This window comes from Theropithecus gelada, chromosome 11 (genome assembly GCF_003255815.1).
Source record: "Theropithecus gelada isolate Dixy chromosome 11, Tgel_1.0, whole genome shotgun sequence".
NCBI lineage: Eukaryota > Metazoa > Chordata > Mammalia > Primates > Cercopithecidae > Theropithecus > Theropithecus gelada.
In genome coordinates, this window is record NC_037679.1 from 41,549,071 (window position 1) to 41,567,045 (window position 17,975).

Sequence of the window (17,975 nt, forward strand, 5' to 3'; positions counted from 1 at the left end):
GTAGTTAATTGTTAAGGAATAGTTTTAATGTTCTATGGATTTTTGCATTTATTAATTTAAATTTTATTTATAGTGGCTAAGCTAGTAGAGATCTATTCAGAAACCACAGTAGAATCTCCATATTATTTTCCTACTTAATTTCAAAAAATATGAACATCAACTGATAATTCCTACTAAATTTTGATTCTTTAATAGCAATATTTTACTTTATTTTTATTAGGTGAAACTCAGAAGGCAGTTGAGTTTATGAATATGAAGAAATCTCATGAAGTTCAGGCAATGTCAGAGCTGATCAGCAGTATTGCTGACTACTATGGAATAAAACAGGTAAGAATATTTCTCTATGTTTTTAGGTGTTAAATTATTGCCACTTTTTGGTATTATTCAAATTTCACATTTTTACTGTCAACTAGCCTTTAAAATGTTATTAAATAATAGCATCATTTAAACATCAGATCCTTTAAATATCAGATTCTTTAAGCATGCACTGTTATTTTCTAGTATATTGTAATTATAGAAAATTTATAGTAAAATCAAGACATGACTGTTAATGTTTTGCCACACATTTCATTCTTTTCAGAGTGGACAGAAGTTAAGGTTAATTCCTTTGATAAACTGTCACTCTGGTCTGAGGCAGCATTATGAAGATGACATCCTGCAAAACTGTTTGCTGCTAGATATTTTCAGGATATGGGTTACCAAGCTGTGGTCTGGGATACCTGCATCATTATATTAACACAAAGCAGTTATGTTTTTAAAACTTGGGTTATTTCATAGTGTTTAATTCACAGTGCATTTCTGTTTTGAAAAATCGTTATTATGGTATGTAGTGATGTTGGACAGTAGATGTTAAAATAAGATTAATGATTGTACACATTGACCAATAAAAATAGTAAGTTATTTTTCTTATTCCTGGTTTATAAAAATAGTAAGTTTTTTCTATTCTCTAGAGAAGGTCGGTGGTGGTGATGGAGATTTTCCTTCCTGTAATTTTTATTAGGTATTAAAACCTTTCCATGGATTCACCAAAACTTGAGAGTTTGAGGATGAGTATAAAATTATGAAAGTCTGGCTTAGGCGTGCAGAGCCACTTGTGGCAACGTGAATCTCTAGGGTAGGGTATAGGGTAAGAGCTAAGGTAATACTAGTTTTTAACTATTTTTCCAGATTATCATACCTAAGCAATATCTATCAGTAATAGTAACAGGCTCACCAATGATACTCAGCTGGAGTCGAAGAGGCAAGCCCTTCCCCATGGTGCCATATCAGAATCTTGGGGAGCGAGTACTGTTTCCAGATATCCTTCAGGTGGCAGCCAACATCTATTAAGAATAGTAATAAGGGGAATGGTCTCTAGAGGAACAAATGCATAATTTAGTTAGAATTAAAAAGGGCATAACAAGCTGAGGCTTAAGGCATCAGTTAATAACAGCAAGTCCGCTGGAGACGACAGAGCCCTAAAGACAGAAAATTCAGATAACTGGTAATCAGGTAAGCTAGATGGAAGTTCTGTACATGGATGGTACGAATCCAGTTACAGAGTAGGAGAATGGAGTAAAGGTCCAGTCTTGAGGGGAAATATGGTCTGAATGAGGCAGAACAACAAGAACTGGACTCAGATTTTATATAGAATACAAGGCAAAGACCCAGTCGTTTAGTTCGGAAATACAAACCAGAGGCAGGAAAATATAGAAGTGGCCAAAAGATAATGTGTACTATATGAAAGGGATTTTAGTCAGGATTCCTATGGGGTTGACTTTACAGATTTTTCTTTTTCTTAAAAATATAATGATGTATCACTGTGTAAGATTTATTTACACTTTAAATATAATTCAGTCTTAATCACTTTCTAGCCAATATGCAAAATTTGTACATAATCCTAACTTTATTGAGATATAAATGAACTCATGTTAATTGTACAGTATGATGTTTTGTTAGTATGTGGGTGTGCGTATATACATATATATATGTGTATCTTGATTATAGAGGTTACATGAGTGTGTGTATATATATGTATATACACACACCACATAAACACACACTCATGTAACCTCTATAATCATGATACATGATGTTTCCATCACCCCAGAAAATCTCCTCATGTCTTTTTGCAAAGGGCATTCTTTTTTTTTTTTTTCTTTTTTATACTTTAAGTTCTAGGGTACATGTGCACAACATGCAGGTGTGTTACGTACGTATACATGTGCCATGTTGGTGTGCTGCCCCATTAACTTGCCATTTACATTAGCTATTTCTCCTAATGCTATCCCTCCCCGCTCCCCCATCCCATGACAGGCCTTGGTGTGTGATGTTCACCCTATGTCCAAGTGTTCTTATTGTTCAATTCCCACCTATAAGTGAGAACATGTGGTGTTTGGTTTTCTGTCCTTGCGGTAGTTTGCTCAGAATGATGGTTTCCAGCTTTATCCATGTCCCTACTAAGGACATGATCTCATCCTTTTTTATGGCTGCAGAGTATTCCGTGGTATATATGCGCCACAATTTTTTAATCCATTCTGTCATTGATGGACATTTGGGTTGGTTCCAAGTATTTGCTATTGTGAATAGTGCCGCAGTAAACATATGTGTGCATGTGTCTTTATAGTAGCATGATTTATAATCCTTTGGGTATATACCTAGTAATGGGATGACTGGGTCAAATGGTATTTCTAGTTCTAGATCCTTGAGGAATCGCCACACTGTCTTCCACAATGGTTGAACTAGCTTACAGTCCCATCAACAGTGTAAAAGTGTTCCTATTTCTCCATATCCTCTCCAGCACCTGTTGTTTCCTGACTTTTTAATGATTGCCATTCTAACTGGTGTAAGATGGTATCTAATTGTGGTTTTGGTTTACATTTCTCTGATGGCGAGTGATGATGAGCATTTTTTCATGTGTCTGTTGGATGCATAAATGTCTTCTTTTGAGAAGTGTCTGTTCACATCCTTTGCCCAGTTTTTGATGGGGTTGTTTGATTTTTCTTGTCAATTTGTTTAAACTCTTTGTAGATTCTGGATATTAGCCCTTTGTCAGATGGGTAGATTGCAAAACTTTTCTCCCATTCTGTAGGTTGCCTGTTCACTCTGATGGTAGTTTCCTTTGCTGTGCAGGAAACACAGGTAGTTTCCTGTGCTGTGCTCTTTAGTTTAATTGGATCCCGTTTGTCTATTTTGGCTTTTGTTGCCATTGCTTTTGGTGTTTTAGTGATGAAGTCCTTGCCCATGCCTATGTCCTAAATGGTATTGCCTAGGTTTTCTTCTAGGATTTTTATGGTATTAGGTCTAACATTCAAGTCTTTAATCCATTGTGAATTAATTTTTGTATAAGGTGTAAGGAAAGGATGCAGTTTCAGCTTTCTACATATGGCTAGCCAGTTTTCCCAGCACCATTTATTAAATAGGGAATCCGTTCCCCATTTCTTGTTTTTGTTGGGTTTGTCAAAGATCAGATGGTTGTAGACGTATGGTATTTCTGAGGGCTCTGTTCTGTTCCATTGGTCAGTATCTCTGTTTTGGTACCAGTACCATGCTGTTTTGGTTATTGTAGCCTTGTAGTATAGTTTGAAGTCATGTAGCATGATTCCTCCAGCTTTGTTGTTTTGGCTTAGGATTGTCTTGACAACGTGGGTCCTTTTTTGGCTCCATATGAACTTTAAAGTAGTTTTTTTCCAATTCTGTAAAGAAAGTCATTGGTAGCTTGATAGGGATGGCATTGAATCTATAATTTACCTTGGGCAGTATGGCCATTTTCATGATACTGATTCTTCCTATCCATGAGCATGGAATGTTCTTCCATTTGTTTGTGTCCTCTTTTTTGTCATTGAACAGTGGTTTGTAGTTCTCCTTGAAGAGGTCCTTCACATCCCTTGTAAGTTGGATTCCTAGGTATTTTATTCTCTTTGAAGCCATTGTGAATGGGAGTTCACTCATTATTTGGCTCTGGGTTTGTCTGTTATTGATGTATAGGAATGCTTGTGAATTTTGCACATTGATTTTGTATCCTGAGACTTTGCTGAAGTTGCTTATCAGCTTAAGGAGATTTTGAGCTGAGATGATGGGGTTTTCTAAATATACAATCATGTCATCTGCAAACAGGGACAATTTGAATTCCTCTTTTCCTAACTGAATACCCTTTATTTCTTTCTCCTGCCTGGTTGCCCTGGCCAGAACTTCCAACACTATGTTGAATAGGAGTGGTGAGAGAGGGCATCCCTGTGTTGTGCCAGTTTTCAAAGGGAATGCTTCCAGTTTTTGCCCATTCAGTATGATATTGGCTGTGGGTTTGTCATAAATAGCTCTTATTATTTTGAGATATGTCCCATCAATACCTAGTTTATTGAGAGTTTTTAGCATGAAGGGCTGTTGAATTTTGTTGAAGGCCTTTTCTGTATCTATTGAGATAATCATGTGGCTTTTGTCTTTGGTTCTGTTTATGTAATGTATTGTGTTTATTGATTTGAGTATGTGGAAGCAGCCTTGCATCCCAGGGATGAAACCAACTTGATCATGGTGGATAAACTTTTTGATGTGCTGTTGGAATCTGTTTGCCAGTATTTTGTTGGGGATTTTTGCAGAACAGGAAATGTTGCTGCCTGATCCTTCCTCTGGAAGCTTTGTGTCAGAGGGCCACCTGGCTGTATGAGATGTCAGTTGGCCCCTAATGGGAGGTGTCTCCCAGTTAGGCTATTCAGGGGTCAGGGACCCACCTGAGGAGGCAATCTGTCCCTTCTCAGATCTCAAACTCTGTACTGGGAGAACCACTGCTCTCTTCAAAGCTGTTAGACTGGGACATTTAAGTCTGCAGAAGTTTCTGTTGCCTGTTTTCAGCTATGCCCTGCCTCCAGAGGTGGAGTCTACAGAGGCAGGCAGGCCTCATTGGGCTATGGAGGGCTCCACCCAGTTGGAGCTTCCCCCCGACTTTGTTTACCTAGTCAAGCCTCAGCAATGGCGGATGCCCCTTCTCCAGCCTGGCTGCTGCCTTGCAGTTGGATCTGGGACTGCTGTGCTAGCAGTGAGCAAGGCTCCGTGGGTGTGGGACCTGCTGAACCAGGCACAGAATACAATCTTCTGTTGTGCAGTTTGCTAAGATTGTTGGAAAAGCGCAATATTAGGGTGGGAGTGTCCCAGTTTTACAGGTACCTTTGTCATGGCTTACCTTGGCTAGGAAAGGGAATTCCCTGACCCCTTGCGCTTTCTGGGTGAGGCAATGCCCCATCCTGCTTCAGCTCACAGCTCCTGGGCTGCACCCAGTATCCAACCAGTCCCTATGACCTGGTACCTCAGTTGGAAATGCAGAAATCTCCCGTCTTCTGCATCGCTCATGCTGGGAGCTGTATACTGGAGCTGTTCCTATTCAGCCATCTCTGAACCGTCCAACTGCCGAGGGCATTCTTACACACTCTAGGCTAGAGTGTATATTGGCATAACCACTTTCAAAAACAGTTTGACACTATTTTGTAAACTTGAACAATCATATACCCTATGACTCATCAGTTCGACTTTAGGTATATACCTCCGCCTAGAAAAACTTTCTACACAAGCATCAGGAGTTGTATATCGTATAGGAATGTTCCTAAAAGCAGAAAACTAGTAATAAACCAAATGCTTATCCACAGCAGATTGGATAAACTGGTATATTTACATATTGGAACATAATACATCAGTAAAGCTTAAACTACTGCAGTATATATATGGATGAATATTAGAAACATAAAATTGAATAGGAAAAAGCAAGTTACAGAAGATTACACATTTTATGGTACTATTTTTAAGTAGTTATTAAGTGAAACAATGGTATGTTTAAAACAAAAATTATATGCAAAAAACTATTAAGAAAATTATAAACAATAATTTGATAATTGTTGCCTCTGGTTGGAGAAGCAGGGAGACAGAATATGGAAGGAAAACATAGTTATATGCAGTAGAAATATTAATATTCTAGGTATTAAGATGGATATTGGGTTTATGGACATAGCAGATGCTGTAGGGTGCCTGATCTAAGTACTTTCAGGCCTTTTGTTTCATGGTATGCCAGATTGATTTCTACCTGGCAGTGTCTGCATTTCTTCCCTGTGTGTTTTCTGTAACTGTGAAGCAAGCACTGCCTGCATACAAGTTCTGGGAATTAATTCCTCCCAGTGAGCAGCTCTGAAGCGGTAATTGATGCAGCATTTCAGGTGGGATGATTCTGAGGGATGGTATGTATTCTACACTTCAGTCTCAGAATTTCTGAGTAGTATTAAACCCAGGTTGGCTTAATGTGGTGTCTTGCTTAATAGCACATATTTTATTGGGCTGCTTTTGTTTATTTTCTCTTCTACTTTATTGCCAGTGTTCCTTTAACCTCCCAAATAAAACATATATAACATTTCATCATGCATATATACCACATTTTCTTTATCCATAAATTCATTGATGGGCACTTAGGTTGTTTCCATATTTTGGCCATTATGAATAGGGCTACAGTAAACATGTGCATGCAGTTATCTCTTCAATATACTGATTTCCTTTTTTTTTTTTTTTTGGATATATACCCAGTAGTGGAATTGCTAGATCATATGGTAGTTCTATTTTTAGTTTTTTGAAGAACCTCTATACTGTTTTCCATAATGACTGTACTAATTTACATTCCCACCAACAGTATATGAGTTATCCTTTCTCTACATTCTTGCCAACACCTATCTTAACGCTTTTTGATAATAGCCATTGTAACTGGGATGAGATGATATCTCCTTATAGTTTTTATTTGCATTTCTCTGATGCTTAGTGATGTTGAACATTTTTTCATATACCTATTGGCCATTTGTATGTCTTCATTTGAAAAATGTCTATTCAGATCTTTTGGCCATTTTTAAAACAGATTTTGCTTTTATTCCATTGAGTTATTTGTGTCCCTTATGTATTCTGGTTTTTGATCCCTTGTCGAGTGGGTAGTTTGCACATGTCTTCTCCCAGTGTATGTATATCTCTTCACTCTGATTATTTACTTTGCTGTGCAGAAGGTTCTCAGCTTGATATGATCCCATTTGTGTCCATTGCCCATTTTTGCTGTGGTTGCCTGTACTTTTGAGGTCCTACTCAAGAAATCTTTGCCTAGACCGATGTCCTAAAGTGTTTCCCCAATGTTTTCTTCTAGTAGTTTCATAGATTCAGGTCTTAGATTTAAGTCTTTAATCCATTTTGATTTGATTTTTGTATATGGTGAAAGATAGGGGTCTAGTTTCATTCTTCTGCTTATGGATATCCAGTTTTACCATTTATTGAAGAGACTGTGCTTGCCCTAGTATATCTTCTTAGCACCTTTGTTGAAAACAAGTTGGCTGTAAATGCATGGATTTAATTCTGGGTTCTCTAATGTTTTATTGGTCTATGTGTGTGTTTTTATGCCAGTGTCATACTGTTTTGGTTAGTATAGCTTTGTAATATAATTAGAAGTTAAGTAGTGTGATGCCTCCAGCTTTGTTCTTTTTGCTCAAGATTGCTTTGGCTGTTCTGGGTCTCTTGTGGTTCCACATAAATTTTAGGACTTTTTTTTTTTTCTATTTCTGTGCAGAATGTCATTGATGTTATAATAGGAATTGCATTGAATCTCTAGATTTCTTTGGGTAGTATGCACATTTTAACAATATTGATTCTTCTAATCTATGAATATGAAATATCTTTCCATTTTGTAGTGTCCTCATCAATTTATTTCATCAGTGTTTTGTAATTTTCACTGTTGAGATCTTTAACTTCTTTGGTGGCATTTATTCCTAGGGATATTATTTTGTAGATATTGTAAATGAGATTACTTTCCTGTTTTCCATCTCAGATTGTTCTCTGTTGTCATATAGAAATTCTACTAGTTTTTGTTATTGATTTTTGTCTCCTACAACTTTACTGAATTTCTTTATCAGTTCTAATAGTTTTTTGAAGGAGTCTTTCAGTTTTTCTAGGTATAAGATAATATCATCTGAAAACAAAGATCATTTGACTTTTTCCTTTCAAATTTGGATGCCCTTTATATATTTCTCTTGCCTAATTGCTCTGGCTAGGACCTCCCATACTATGTTGATTAGAAACGGTGAATGTGGGTGTTCTTGTCCTGTTCCAGATCTTGGTGGAAAGGCTTTCACTTTTTCTCTAATCAGTATGATGCTAGATGTGGATTTCTTTATTTCTATTCCTCTATTAATTTTAGGTTTGGTTTGCTCCTGCTTTTCTAGTTTTTTTTAAGATATATTGTTAGGTTGTTTATTTGAACATTTTCTACTTTACATGCATTTAATGCTGTCAACTTCTCTCTTATTAGTACTTTTGCTGTATCCCATGGGTTTTGGTATGTTGTGTTTCCATTTTTATTAGTTTCAATACATTTAAAAATTTGTATTGTAACTTCTTCATTGACACATCGGTCATTCAGGGGCATGTTGTTTCATTTCCATGTGTTTTTATACTCTTCAAAGTTTCTGTTGTTATTGATATTTGATATAATTTCAATTTTTGAGACCTATTTTGTGTCCTAACATATGGTCTATCTTTGGGAATGGTCTATGTGCTGAGAAGAAAAGCATGCAGCTGTTGAGTAAAATGTTCTGCAAATGTCTGTTACATCCATTTGGTCCATAATGCAGATTATGTCTGCTGTTTCTTTGCTGACTTTCTGTCTGGATGATCTGTCCAATACTGAACAGAAGTGTTGAAGTCCCCAACTATTATTATTTTTAAAATGTAGATTTAGTAAATACAAATTTCATGAGGTAAGTAGAAACCCAGATTCTGAAATACATAACCTTATTGGTGACCACAGAAAATTAAACAAGAAAAAATATCATTTTATCTCAACCATATTGCTGTCTACATGCTGAACACCTTTGTCTCTTTCATTCACATTACCAAAGCTTCTTAATTTTTATTTCTAAAACATGTTCACTCATTCATACTTGCATGCATTCATTCATTTAGCAAATATTTCTTAGCTCTTAACCATGTTCCAGGCATTATTTTCTATACTGAGGGTGCATCAGTGAACAAAACAAACAAGAAATACTTTTGCCCTGGTGGCATTTATGTTCTAATTAGGAGAGATTGACAATAAAATGGTTATAAGTGTATTTTAATGTGTATGTTGATACGTTTTAAAGAAGAAAACTTAAAACAAAAGGGAGGAGCTTATCTAGGGATAAAGTTTTTGATACAGAGGGGAAGGACAAGTAAGACCTTATTGTGATGGTAATAGAGTTAAATTCTTCAGGAGGTAAGCTATCCATTAGATGATCTAGAGGAAAAACTTTTCTTAGAGAGAGAACAACAGGTTCAGTGGCCCTGAACATGCCTACTTTGTTTCTGAAACATCCAGGAAGTCGGATTGAACAAGCAGAAAGTAGTAGGAGCTGAGGTTGTGGTGGAAGAGGACAGGACATTAAGTTGCAGTGTCTTGGAAGTCATTGTGATAATTTGGGTTTTTTATCCTGAATGAGATTGGAAGCCATCGTAGCCACTGAATCATTCTTTCTACTCTGTTGAGTTGTATTACGAAACACATATTTCCACTATATTTGCCTCTTTTCTTTACCAAAGTCTTTGTGGACATTCAAGCTGGTTACTTTGCAAAGTTAGCTCCTATCCGAGCAGGAGCTTCCAGAGTTGAAGCAAAAAGACTCAGCAACCATAGGAGTTAAGTGTATGAGATAAAGCCAAAGAAGCAATGAGGGATTTGCTAAGAGTAGTGATATGATTGGACTTTGTTTTTCTCTGTTGAAAATGCAGTGATAGGGGAAAGGTGAGAGCAGAGAGATCACTGAGAAAGCCATTGCAGTTAATCAGACTCAGGATGGAGTTGGTATGAAGTAGCTCTGGTAAGTGATGAGATCATGAATTTGCTCACAGTTCAGATGTAGCTTATGCGAGACAGAAGGAGTCCTGTTCTCTACCTGGAGGTATGTAGATATCACTTACTGTGATGGAGAAAATTTTAGGAGGGGCAGGTTTAAAAAGAATATCAAAAGCTCAGTTTCAAGCATATTAAATTTTAGTTGCTTATTAAGCATCTATTGAAATGAAAATGTTAAGTTTGCTGTTAGATATATGAGTATCAGTTAATGGAAGAATTCCAAACTAGAGTTACAAATTTGAGAGTCATTAGTTGGAATGGTAGGTAGATCTCTAGGTCTGTCACCAAAATGTATCTTTTCTATCTAAAGTGTAGTACCATACCAATGTTATTACAAGATTTAACCACTACCTGTAACAATGTTTCTATGGGAAAGTGTCCTAAACAATGTTGGGAGATTCAGAAGATCCCTCCCACCAGATACTGGACTAGAGACTACTCTGTCTTCAAACCTATGATGTATGGCATATGATCTAGCAGGGAAGTCTGTTGTGGGGAAGGGGCAGGAGATGAGGATGGCGGGGATTTTCCTATTCTGATCAGATAGTTTGAAGACAAAACTAATTAAATAATAGAGTTTCTACTATATAGCCCTTGCAAGAGTATGATATGGTATCTGCAGTTAGACTGTAGTTTCTCAAAGTCAAGAATTTACAGTTGTATGCTGCATAAGGACATTTCAGTCAACAACAGACCACATATAAGATGGTAGTACCATAACATATAACACTGTATTTTTATTGTACCTTTTATATGCTTAGATACACAAGTACTTATTTTGTTATGTATTCAGTACAGTGATATGCTGTATGCTGCATAAGGACATTTCAGTCAACAACAGACCACATATAAGATGGTAGTGCCATAACATATAATATTGTATTTTTATTGTACCTTTTATATGCTTAGATACACAAGTACTTATTTTGTTATGTATTCAGTACAGTAATATGCTATACAGGTTTTTAGGCTAGTTGTATAGTAGGCTGTACCATGTAGGTTTGCATAAGTACACTCAAAGATGTTTGCACAACAACAGAATTTTTTAATATATTTCTCAGAACATATTCCCATCATTAGGTGATGCATGACTGTATATAATTCTTCTATGTTTCCCTGCAATACCTATCCTAGAATAATAACATAAAATGGAAGTATAGGGAATTATTACTAAGTTTATTTTGTATTTATGAGACATTATTTACTAGAATTTTTCCTATGAACTGGTCTCATTGTAAGACCTTGAAACATTTTGAGGATTTAATTAAGGATATGCATTACTGTAAGTATAGGAATGTTTCCTTAAGTGACTCGTACTTATGTCAGGATTTCATTGACTTTAGGAATTAAAGATATGTATAAGAGTAGGTAATGATTTGTTATGGTAGTATTTCTATAATTCTCCATTTATTTTATGAAATGGCATGGCAATAATAATGTTTGTAACTTTTTATTCTTATTTTTGTTTTATTGAATTTGTAATTTAGATATTCACCAACTCTAGCTTTGATAAATTTTGGTAATTGTAACAGTTAATGTAACCACTAGCATAATTAAGAATATTCCTATCCTCCTAAAAACTTTTCTTGTGTGCTTTTGTAGGATATTTTCTCTTTCATTCTCAGAGAATCACTGATCTACTTTTAATCTTGACTTTTCTAGAACATTGTACAAATGGAATCATAGTATGTAGACTTTTCATTTCAGTTCTTCCACTCAGCACATAGCATTTGAGAGCTATTGATATCTTTTTGTGTATTAATGCCTTGTTCCATTTTATTGCTGAGTAGTATGCCATATGCTATAGTCCAGATATGCTTTTTTTTTTTTTTTATTTACCAGTTGATGGACATTTGAGTTGTTTCTGTTTTTTTCATTCTGTGAGTAAGACTTCTCTGAATATTCACATATAAGCCTTTGTGTGGACATGTTTTCATTTCTCTTGGATAAATCGGAGTGAGATGGATGGGTCATATGTAAAGTGTATATTTAACTTTATGGTAAACTCAATATTTTCGAAAGTGGCCATACCATTTTACATCTGCGTGTATCTCACTGCGGTGGTTGTTTGTATTTCTCTAGTGATACTAGTCATCTTTTCACATTGGCAATGTGTATATCTTGTTTTGTGAAGTGTACGTTTGAATATTTTGCCTGTTTTCTAACTGGGTTGCTTGTCTTCTTACTGAGTTGTAAGAGTTCTTTATTCTAGATATGTCCTTTCTCAGATGAAGGTTTTGCAAGTATTTCTTTTCATTTTTATCTTTTTGAATAGAAGTTTTCATATTAATAAAGTCCATTTTTAAAATTCTTCTGTTATTCCTGATTTTTATGTCCTACATAATAAATGTTTGCCTATCCAAATGTCACAATTTTTCTCATGCTTTATTCCATAAGATGACATTTTTTTCAATTATATTTAGATCTGTGATCTACCTTTAATTAGCTTTTGTGTTTGGTTTATAGCAGGCAAATTTTGTTTCTTTTTTTTATATCAACATCCAGTTATACCAGCACCATTTGTTGGAAAACCTATCTTCTTCATTAAATTATCTTGGGTACTTTGTCAAAAATCAGTTGATCATATAAGTGTGGATCTATTTCTGTACTGTGTTTTTCTCATTGATTTATATTTCTATTTGTATATCAGCTGTTTCTTTCCATTTTTCCATTGATTTGTGTGTCTAATTTTATACCAGCTGTAGCTATACTACACTGATTTAGTTTTATATTTTTGAATTAGTAAAATTCTTCAACCTTATTCTTTTTCAAAATTGTTTTCATTATTCTAGGCATTTTTGCCTTACTTTATAAATTATAGTATCTACTTATCAATTTCTTTACAAAGCTTAGCTAGAATTTTAATCAGGATTGTGTTGAAATGTGAAGAAAAAATTGCCATCTTAGTACTGAGTCTGCCATTTCATGAACATGGTATATCTCTTTATATCAATTTTTTAGATTTTTATGCAATGTTTTATAGTTTTCAGTGTATAGGTTTTGTACATCCTTTGTTAAATTTTTTCCTATATATTCTATTTTTATACTATTTTAATTGTTTTAAAATTTTACTTCCTAGTTTTTATTATTTTTTTTATAGAGACAGGATCTTGCTATATTGGCCAGGGCAGTCTCAAATGCTTGGCCTCAAGCAGTCATCCTTCCTCAGCCTCCCTAAGTGCTGGGATTATAGGTTTGAGCCACCAAGCTTGACTCCTAATTGTTTTTTGCTACAATATTATATATGTTCTGATGATTCATTGTTAATTCTATTGACTTTGTGCCCTGACACATTGCTAAATTCACTTACTATTCTGTTAGCTTTTTGTATATTCTTTAAGATATTCTGCAGACATGATTATGTCATCTATGTATTAAAAAAGATAGTTTTATTTTTTCCCTTATATTATTTATTTCTTTTGCTTCTTTTCCTTGACAATACTAGCTATAACCTCCAGTAAAATGTTGAATAAAAATGATGAGTGGTTGGTTTTTCATAGGAATAAAACAAATAAAATTTAAAGTAATATTTAAGTTACATAACTCATTTGTTTAAAAAATCTAAAATCATTTCTATTACCGTTTGCCTAAAATTCTTTAATTTATTCTTTTTTTCTAACTTTAGGTGATTGACTTGGGTTCCGGTAAAGGCTATCTAAGCTCCTTTTTGTCCTTGAAGTATGGCTTTAAAGTTTATGGAATTGATTCCTCAAATACTAATACTCATGGAGCTGAGGAGAGAAACAGAAAACTTAAGAAACATTGGAAACTCTGTCATGCTCAGTCAAGATTAGATGTCAATGGACTAGCATTAAAAATGGCAAAAGAAAGGAAAGTGCAAAAAGAAGTTAAAAATAAAGCTGATATTGAGGAAGTGTTTAACAGCAGTCTTACAAATCAAGAAAAGATGTCTACCTCAGATATTTTGCCTCATTTTTCTGGCTCTGTAATGTCTAATATCAGAAACCAAATGCAAACCCTTCATTCTCAACCACATCAAGAAGAAAATTTGTGTTTTGAAAATTCCTTTTCTCTTATAAACCTTTTGCCTATTAATGCCGTAGAGCCTACTTCTTCACAGCAAATACCCAACAGAGAAACATCTGAAGCCAATAAAGAGAGAAGAAAAATGACATCAAAGTCAAGTGAATCAAATGTATATTCACCTTTAACCTCTTTTATCACTGCTGATTCAGAACTCCATGACATTATTAAAGATTTGGAGGTGACTTTACTTTTGAATTATTTAATTTGATGTACAAAAACATTGTATTCAATTTTAATAGTAGCTTACTTAACATACATATCTTACTTGATCACATTAATCTAACAGACCAAGAAAATAAAAGCATAAGTAGGCTTTCGTTATTCCCACACCCATCAAAATCTGCCATGAGCCTATTCAGAATAGAGTATCCTCCACTCATTTCGAACCTCTTAAATCAAATAGAAGTCCTAGCCCAAAACTAGTAAGTAAACTAAGTTCTCATTGTGCCGTTTAGGAATTGTTAAAATTCTAAACAAGTAATTAAATTTTAACTTAAATTTGAAGTAAAGGGGCATCTAGAACAAAGTAATGTTCAATGTTGCACTTGCCAATATGGAATTTCCTTGAGCAACAGTAGCTTCCAAGTGTTCTTCAAAGCTTGAACTTTTTCTAAATTACGAGTATGTCAATTTGTGTAATTGAAAGACAGCAGATCTTAAACAAAGGCAATGTTGCATGTTAAAACAGTATTATAGAGGAGATTCTAGAAATCGTTTGGCCTAACTCACTGTCTCCAAAAAGAAAAAAAAAAAAAAAAAAAAAGGTAGCTTTTGGAGTTGTATTACCCTTGTAATTTTTTTTTTATAGAAATTTTTCCCCAAAGAAATGTGTAACTAAAAGATACTAGAGTTCTTTATGAATTTAAATCCTTGTTTGATAGCTGACCATTGTTTTACTGTTTTTTAAATGGGACATTTTTCTTTTTCCCAGATATTTTTGGATTTAAGGAAATCTAGTGTACCTTCATTAATTCTTTTTCTTATACATGAAATTAGTAATTAAGCTATTTTAGACTTTCTCTTAGGGTTAAACAATCCCAATTACTTTGGTTTAACTTAAAAAATGTAAATTTCTAGTACATTTTGTCACCTAATTTTCTCAAAATCTTTCTGAAAATATATAATGAAAACTATATACAAACTCTTGTAAGAACCATCTAAAATAAGATATACAGGAAGAATGTTCTTGGATCCTGTAGCAAATCACAATTTAATAACATAATTAACTACCACCCTCTATTCTCCTCACCCTCTCACAATACTTAAATATTTTACTAGTAGGATAATACGGTGATTGCATATTTTTGTCTCCTAGCTGCTACTTGCTAATATTAACTAATCCTGTATGATAAATACAATAAAGAATGAGGTTAAATGTTCTTGTATTTTCTTTAGTGAGAGCTAAATTAAGCTTAAAGAGAGAAATTTGTAGCTTTGTTACTCTACCCTTAATTAGTGATAAATCTTTCTTGTCTGAATTAATTTTACTGATGACGTCATAATCTCTAAATAAAACCTATCTAAACTAATCATCAAGAAAAGCAGAGTAGCTGTATAATCTTCTAAAAACTTTGCTTTGAAATGGATATTGCCTGAAGAAACTGAGTGTTCTATCAGCTCAAAACGACTTACAGGCATAATTTTTTTCTTTAGTAAGTTTGATTACAGCTCTCTTTTATGTCTAGGACATAGGCTAAAATAACATTTCAGTGAAATAATTTTTTAAAATTTTAGTGAAACAATTATATGCTGACGATAGTTATAAAAATGTACTTGAGACACAATGCTTATGTTATTTTGAATTTGTAATTTAAATTGTAATGATAAAAATGGACGATGTTTTCTGAATTTTATTATATGGTAGTGTACTAAGTCATTTACAGGGATTAGTTTACTTAAGTTTTGAAAGAACCCATTGAGATGAAGAACTGTTATTATCTCCATCTTACAGTTGAGGAAACTGAATGCTTTCCAAATCACACTGTGATAGAACTTGAATTTAAACAGACTGTTTCCCAAGACTGTGCTCTTAATGACTGTACTACAGCTTATGTAAATAGTTCATTAATAACTCTTTCTTTAACATCCCTTAAGTAAACACATGTATCTTTAATTAATTTACAGCTTTAAAATAAATTTCAGTTGGTATTGTAAAGTACCAACTAAAATTAGTTGATGAGTAATAACTTTAGAGAACACTTTGAGAGACATGATGCTTTAATTTAAAAAAACTAGAAATTAATATATCTATATTCACAGATTTACACTAAAACATGACCTTTACATTATCAGGGTTTAAGAGTGTCATCTGGAAAACTGAGAGGTTAATATTAGAAATTTTTTAGTTCCAAATGGTATAAGTATGTGATTCTAATAGGGTGCAGGTTTTCTGTATAAAATTTTTTTTCTGTACAAGTATCTTTTTAGTACTACTTTAACTAAATTTTTATGAGTCATGTCAAAGACAGAAAGGTATTATTAGTAAATTCAACCTCAAAATGATTGTTATATTGAACAAGATTCTGTGCATGTATACATTTGTACCCATTGTGTATGTGTGTGTATACATTTAAATTAGGCTTTGGATAATTAGAATAAATATTTCATAGGAGAATTTTAAATACAATATATGTTATAAAATTTGGAAAAAAAATTTTTAATTAAATTTTATATTGTCATACTTGATGCGGTACATAAACTAAGCTTTTTGTTGTGAAAGTAGAAATACCAAGTTTACAACAGTTCTTTATTTTTTGTAACAATATTTTATAAGGTTTTGATGGGCAATCTGAGAAGTGAAAATAATTTAGAAAATTAATATTATGGTCAAAGTGTGACATAAATATATAACAAAGCACAGATTTGGTCTAGATGTTACATTTGATTAGTCCAATTTTTGCTTTGTCTAGTTGTTAAACAAATATTAGTTGTAAAATGAGAGAAAATATAAACAGGTAAATAAGCAAAATCACTGAAAAAAAAAGTTGTGAAAAGAGATCATAGTTATTTTGCCTGTAAAGAAATAATTAGTTATGAAAATAAAAACATGGAATACTTTCTAGGTAGAATTTGATAATTATTAACACATTTACATATTTTAATGGACATTTAAAATCTTCACCTCATGCTGGGGGCAGTACAATGTGCTTGTAGTCCCAGCTACTTGGGAGGCTGAAGCAGGAGGATCATTTGAGGCCAGTAATTTGAGTCAGTAGCACGTGATATTCATGCCTGTGAATAGCCACCACAGTACAGCCTGGGCAACATTGCAAGATCCCATATGTAAAAATAAAATAAATAAAAATTTTAAACAACCCTCTTTTCAATTACCAAATTTTATTTTTCTTCTTGTGTTTTTAAAGGATTGTTTGATGGTAGGTCTACACACTTGCGGTGATCTGGCTCCAAATACTTTGAGAATATTTACCTCCAAGTCTGAAATCAAGGGAGTTTGCAGTGTGGGTTGTTGCTACCACCTCTTATCTGAAGAATTTGAAAACCAGCATAAAGGTACAAGTTCCCTATGTATCACAATTTGTATTCATTTGAGCATAATGACTGTTTTCTATTTCTCCCCATTTTTTCATCATTACCATGATTTAGATCAGCATTTAAGATAACATCTGACTTTCTTGCACTTTTAGTGTTACAGTGTTATTGAAATTTAATGCATCACCACCTGTATATTTGTTATAGTTTATCTGGTCATAAAATGGGCTTAATGAGTGCTGACGCCTTTGAAAATATTTGAAAATTTTTTGTGATACATATTTTAGAGAACTTCTGTTTCAAAATATTTGTGAAGTATACATTTACTGAGATAGTAAAACTGAGTTATTTTGTTATGAATATTGAATTTCAAAGTTTGCTTTTGTTTCCAAAGCCTTTTTCATTTCTGAAGGAATACTGATATTTAAAAAAGAAAAAGTTCTTTACTCTGTTTTGAAGAGTCAACATACCAAAATTTTAGAAAACTCTAAAACTGTGTGATTGCATTAAAATAATAGTAGTCAAACTATGCTACTTGTACTTAGAAGGTACCTGATGAGCAAAGTAT

The 17,975-nt window shown here is 33.7% G+C and overlaps 1 protein-coding gene across 1 annotated transcript in view; it reads left to right on the forward strand.

Moving 5' to 3' along the window:
- Window positions 1-17,975, forward strand: part of METTL25 (methyltransferase like 25) — a 97,675-nt gene that overhangs the window by 12,498 nt on the left and 67,202 nt on the right. Inside the window, exons 3-5 of the mRNA XM_025402841.1 lie at window positions 221-327; window positions 13,497-14,096; window positions 17,281-17,428. Of these exons, the coding sequence (XP_025258626.1) occupies window positions 221-327; window positions 13,497-14,096; window positions 17,281-17,428 (855 nt within the window). The remainder of the gene's footprint in view (window positions 1-220; window positions 328-13,496; window positions 14,097-17,280; window positions 17,429-17,975) is intronic.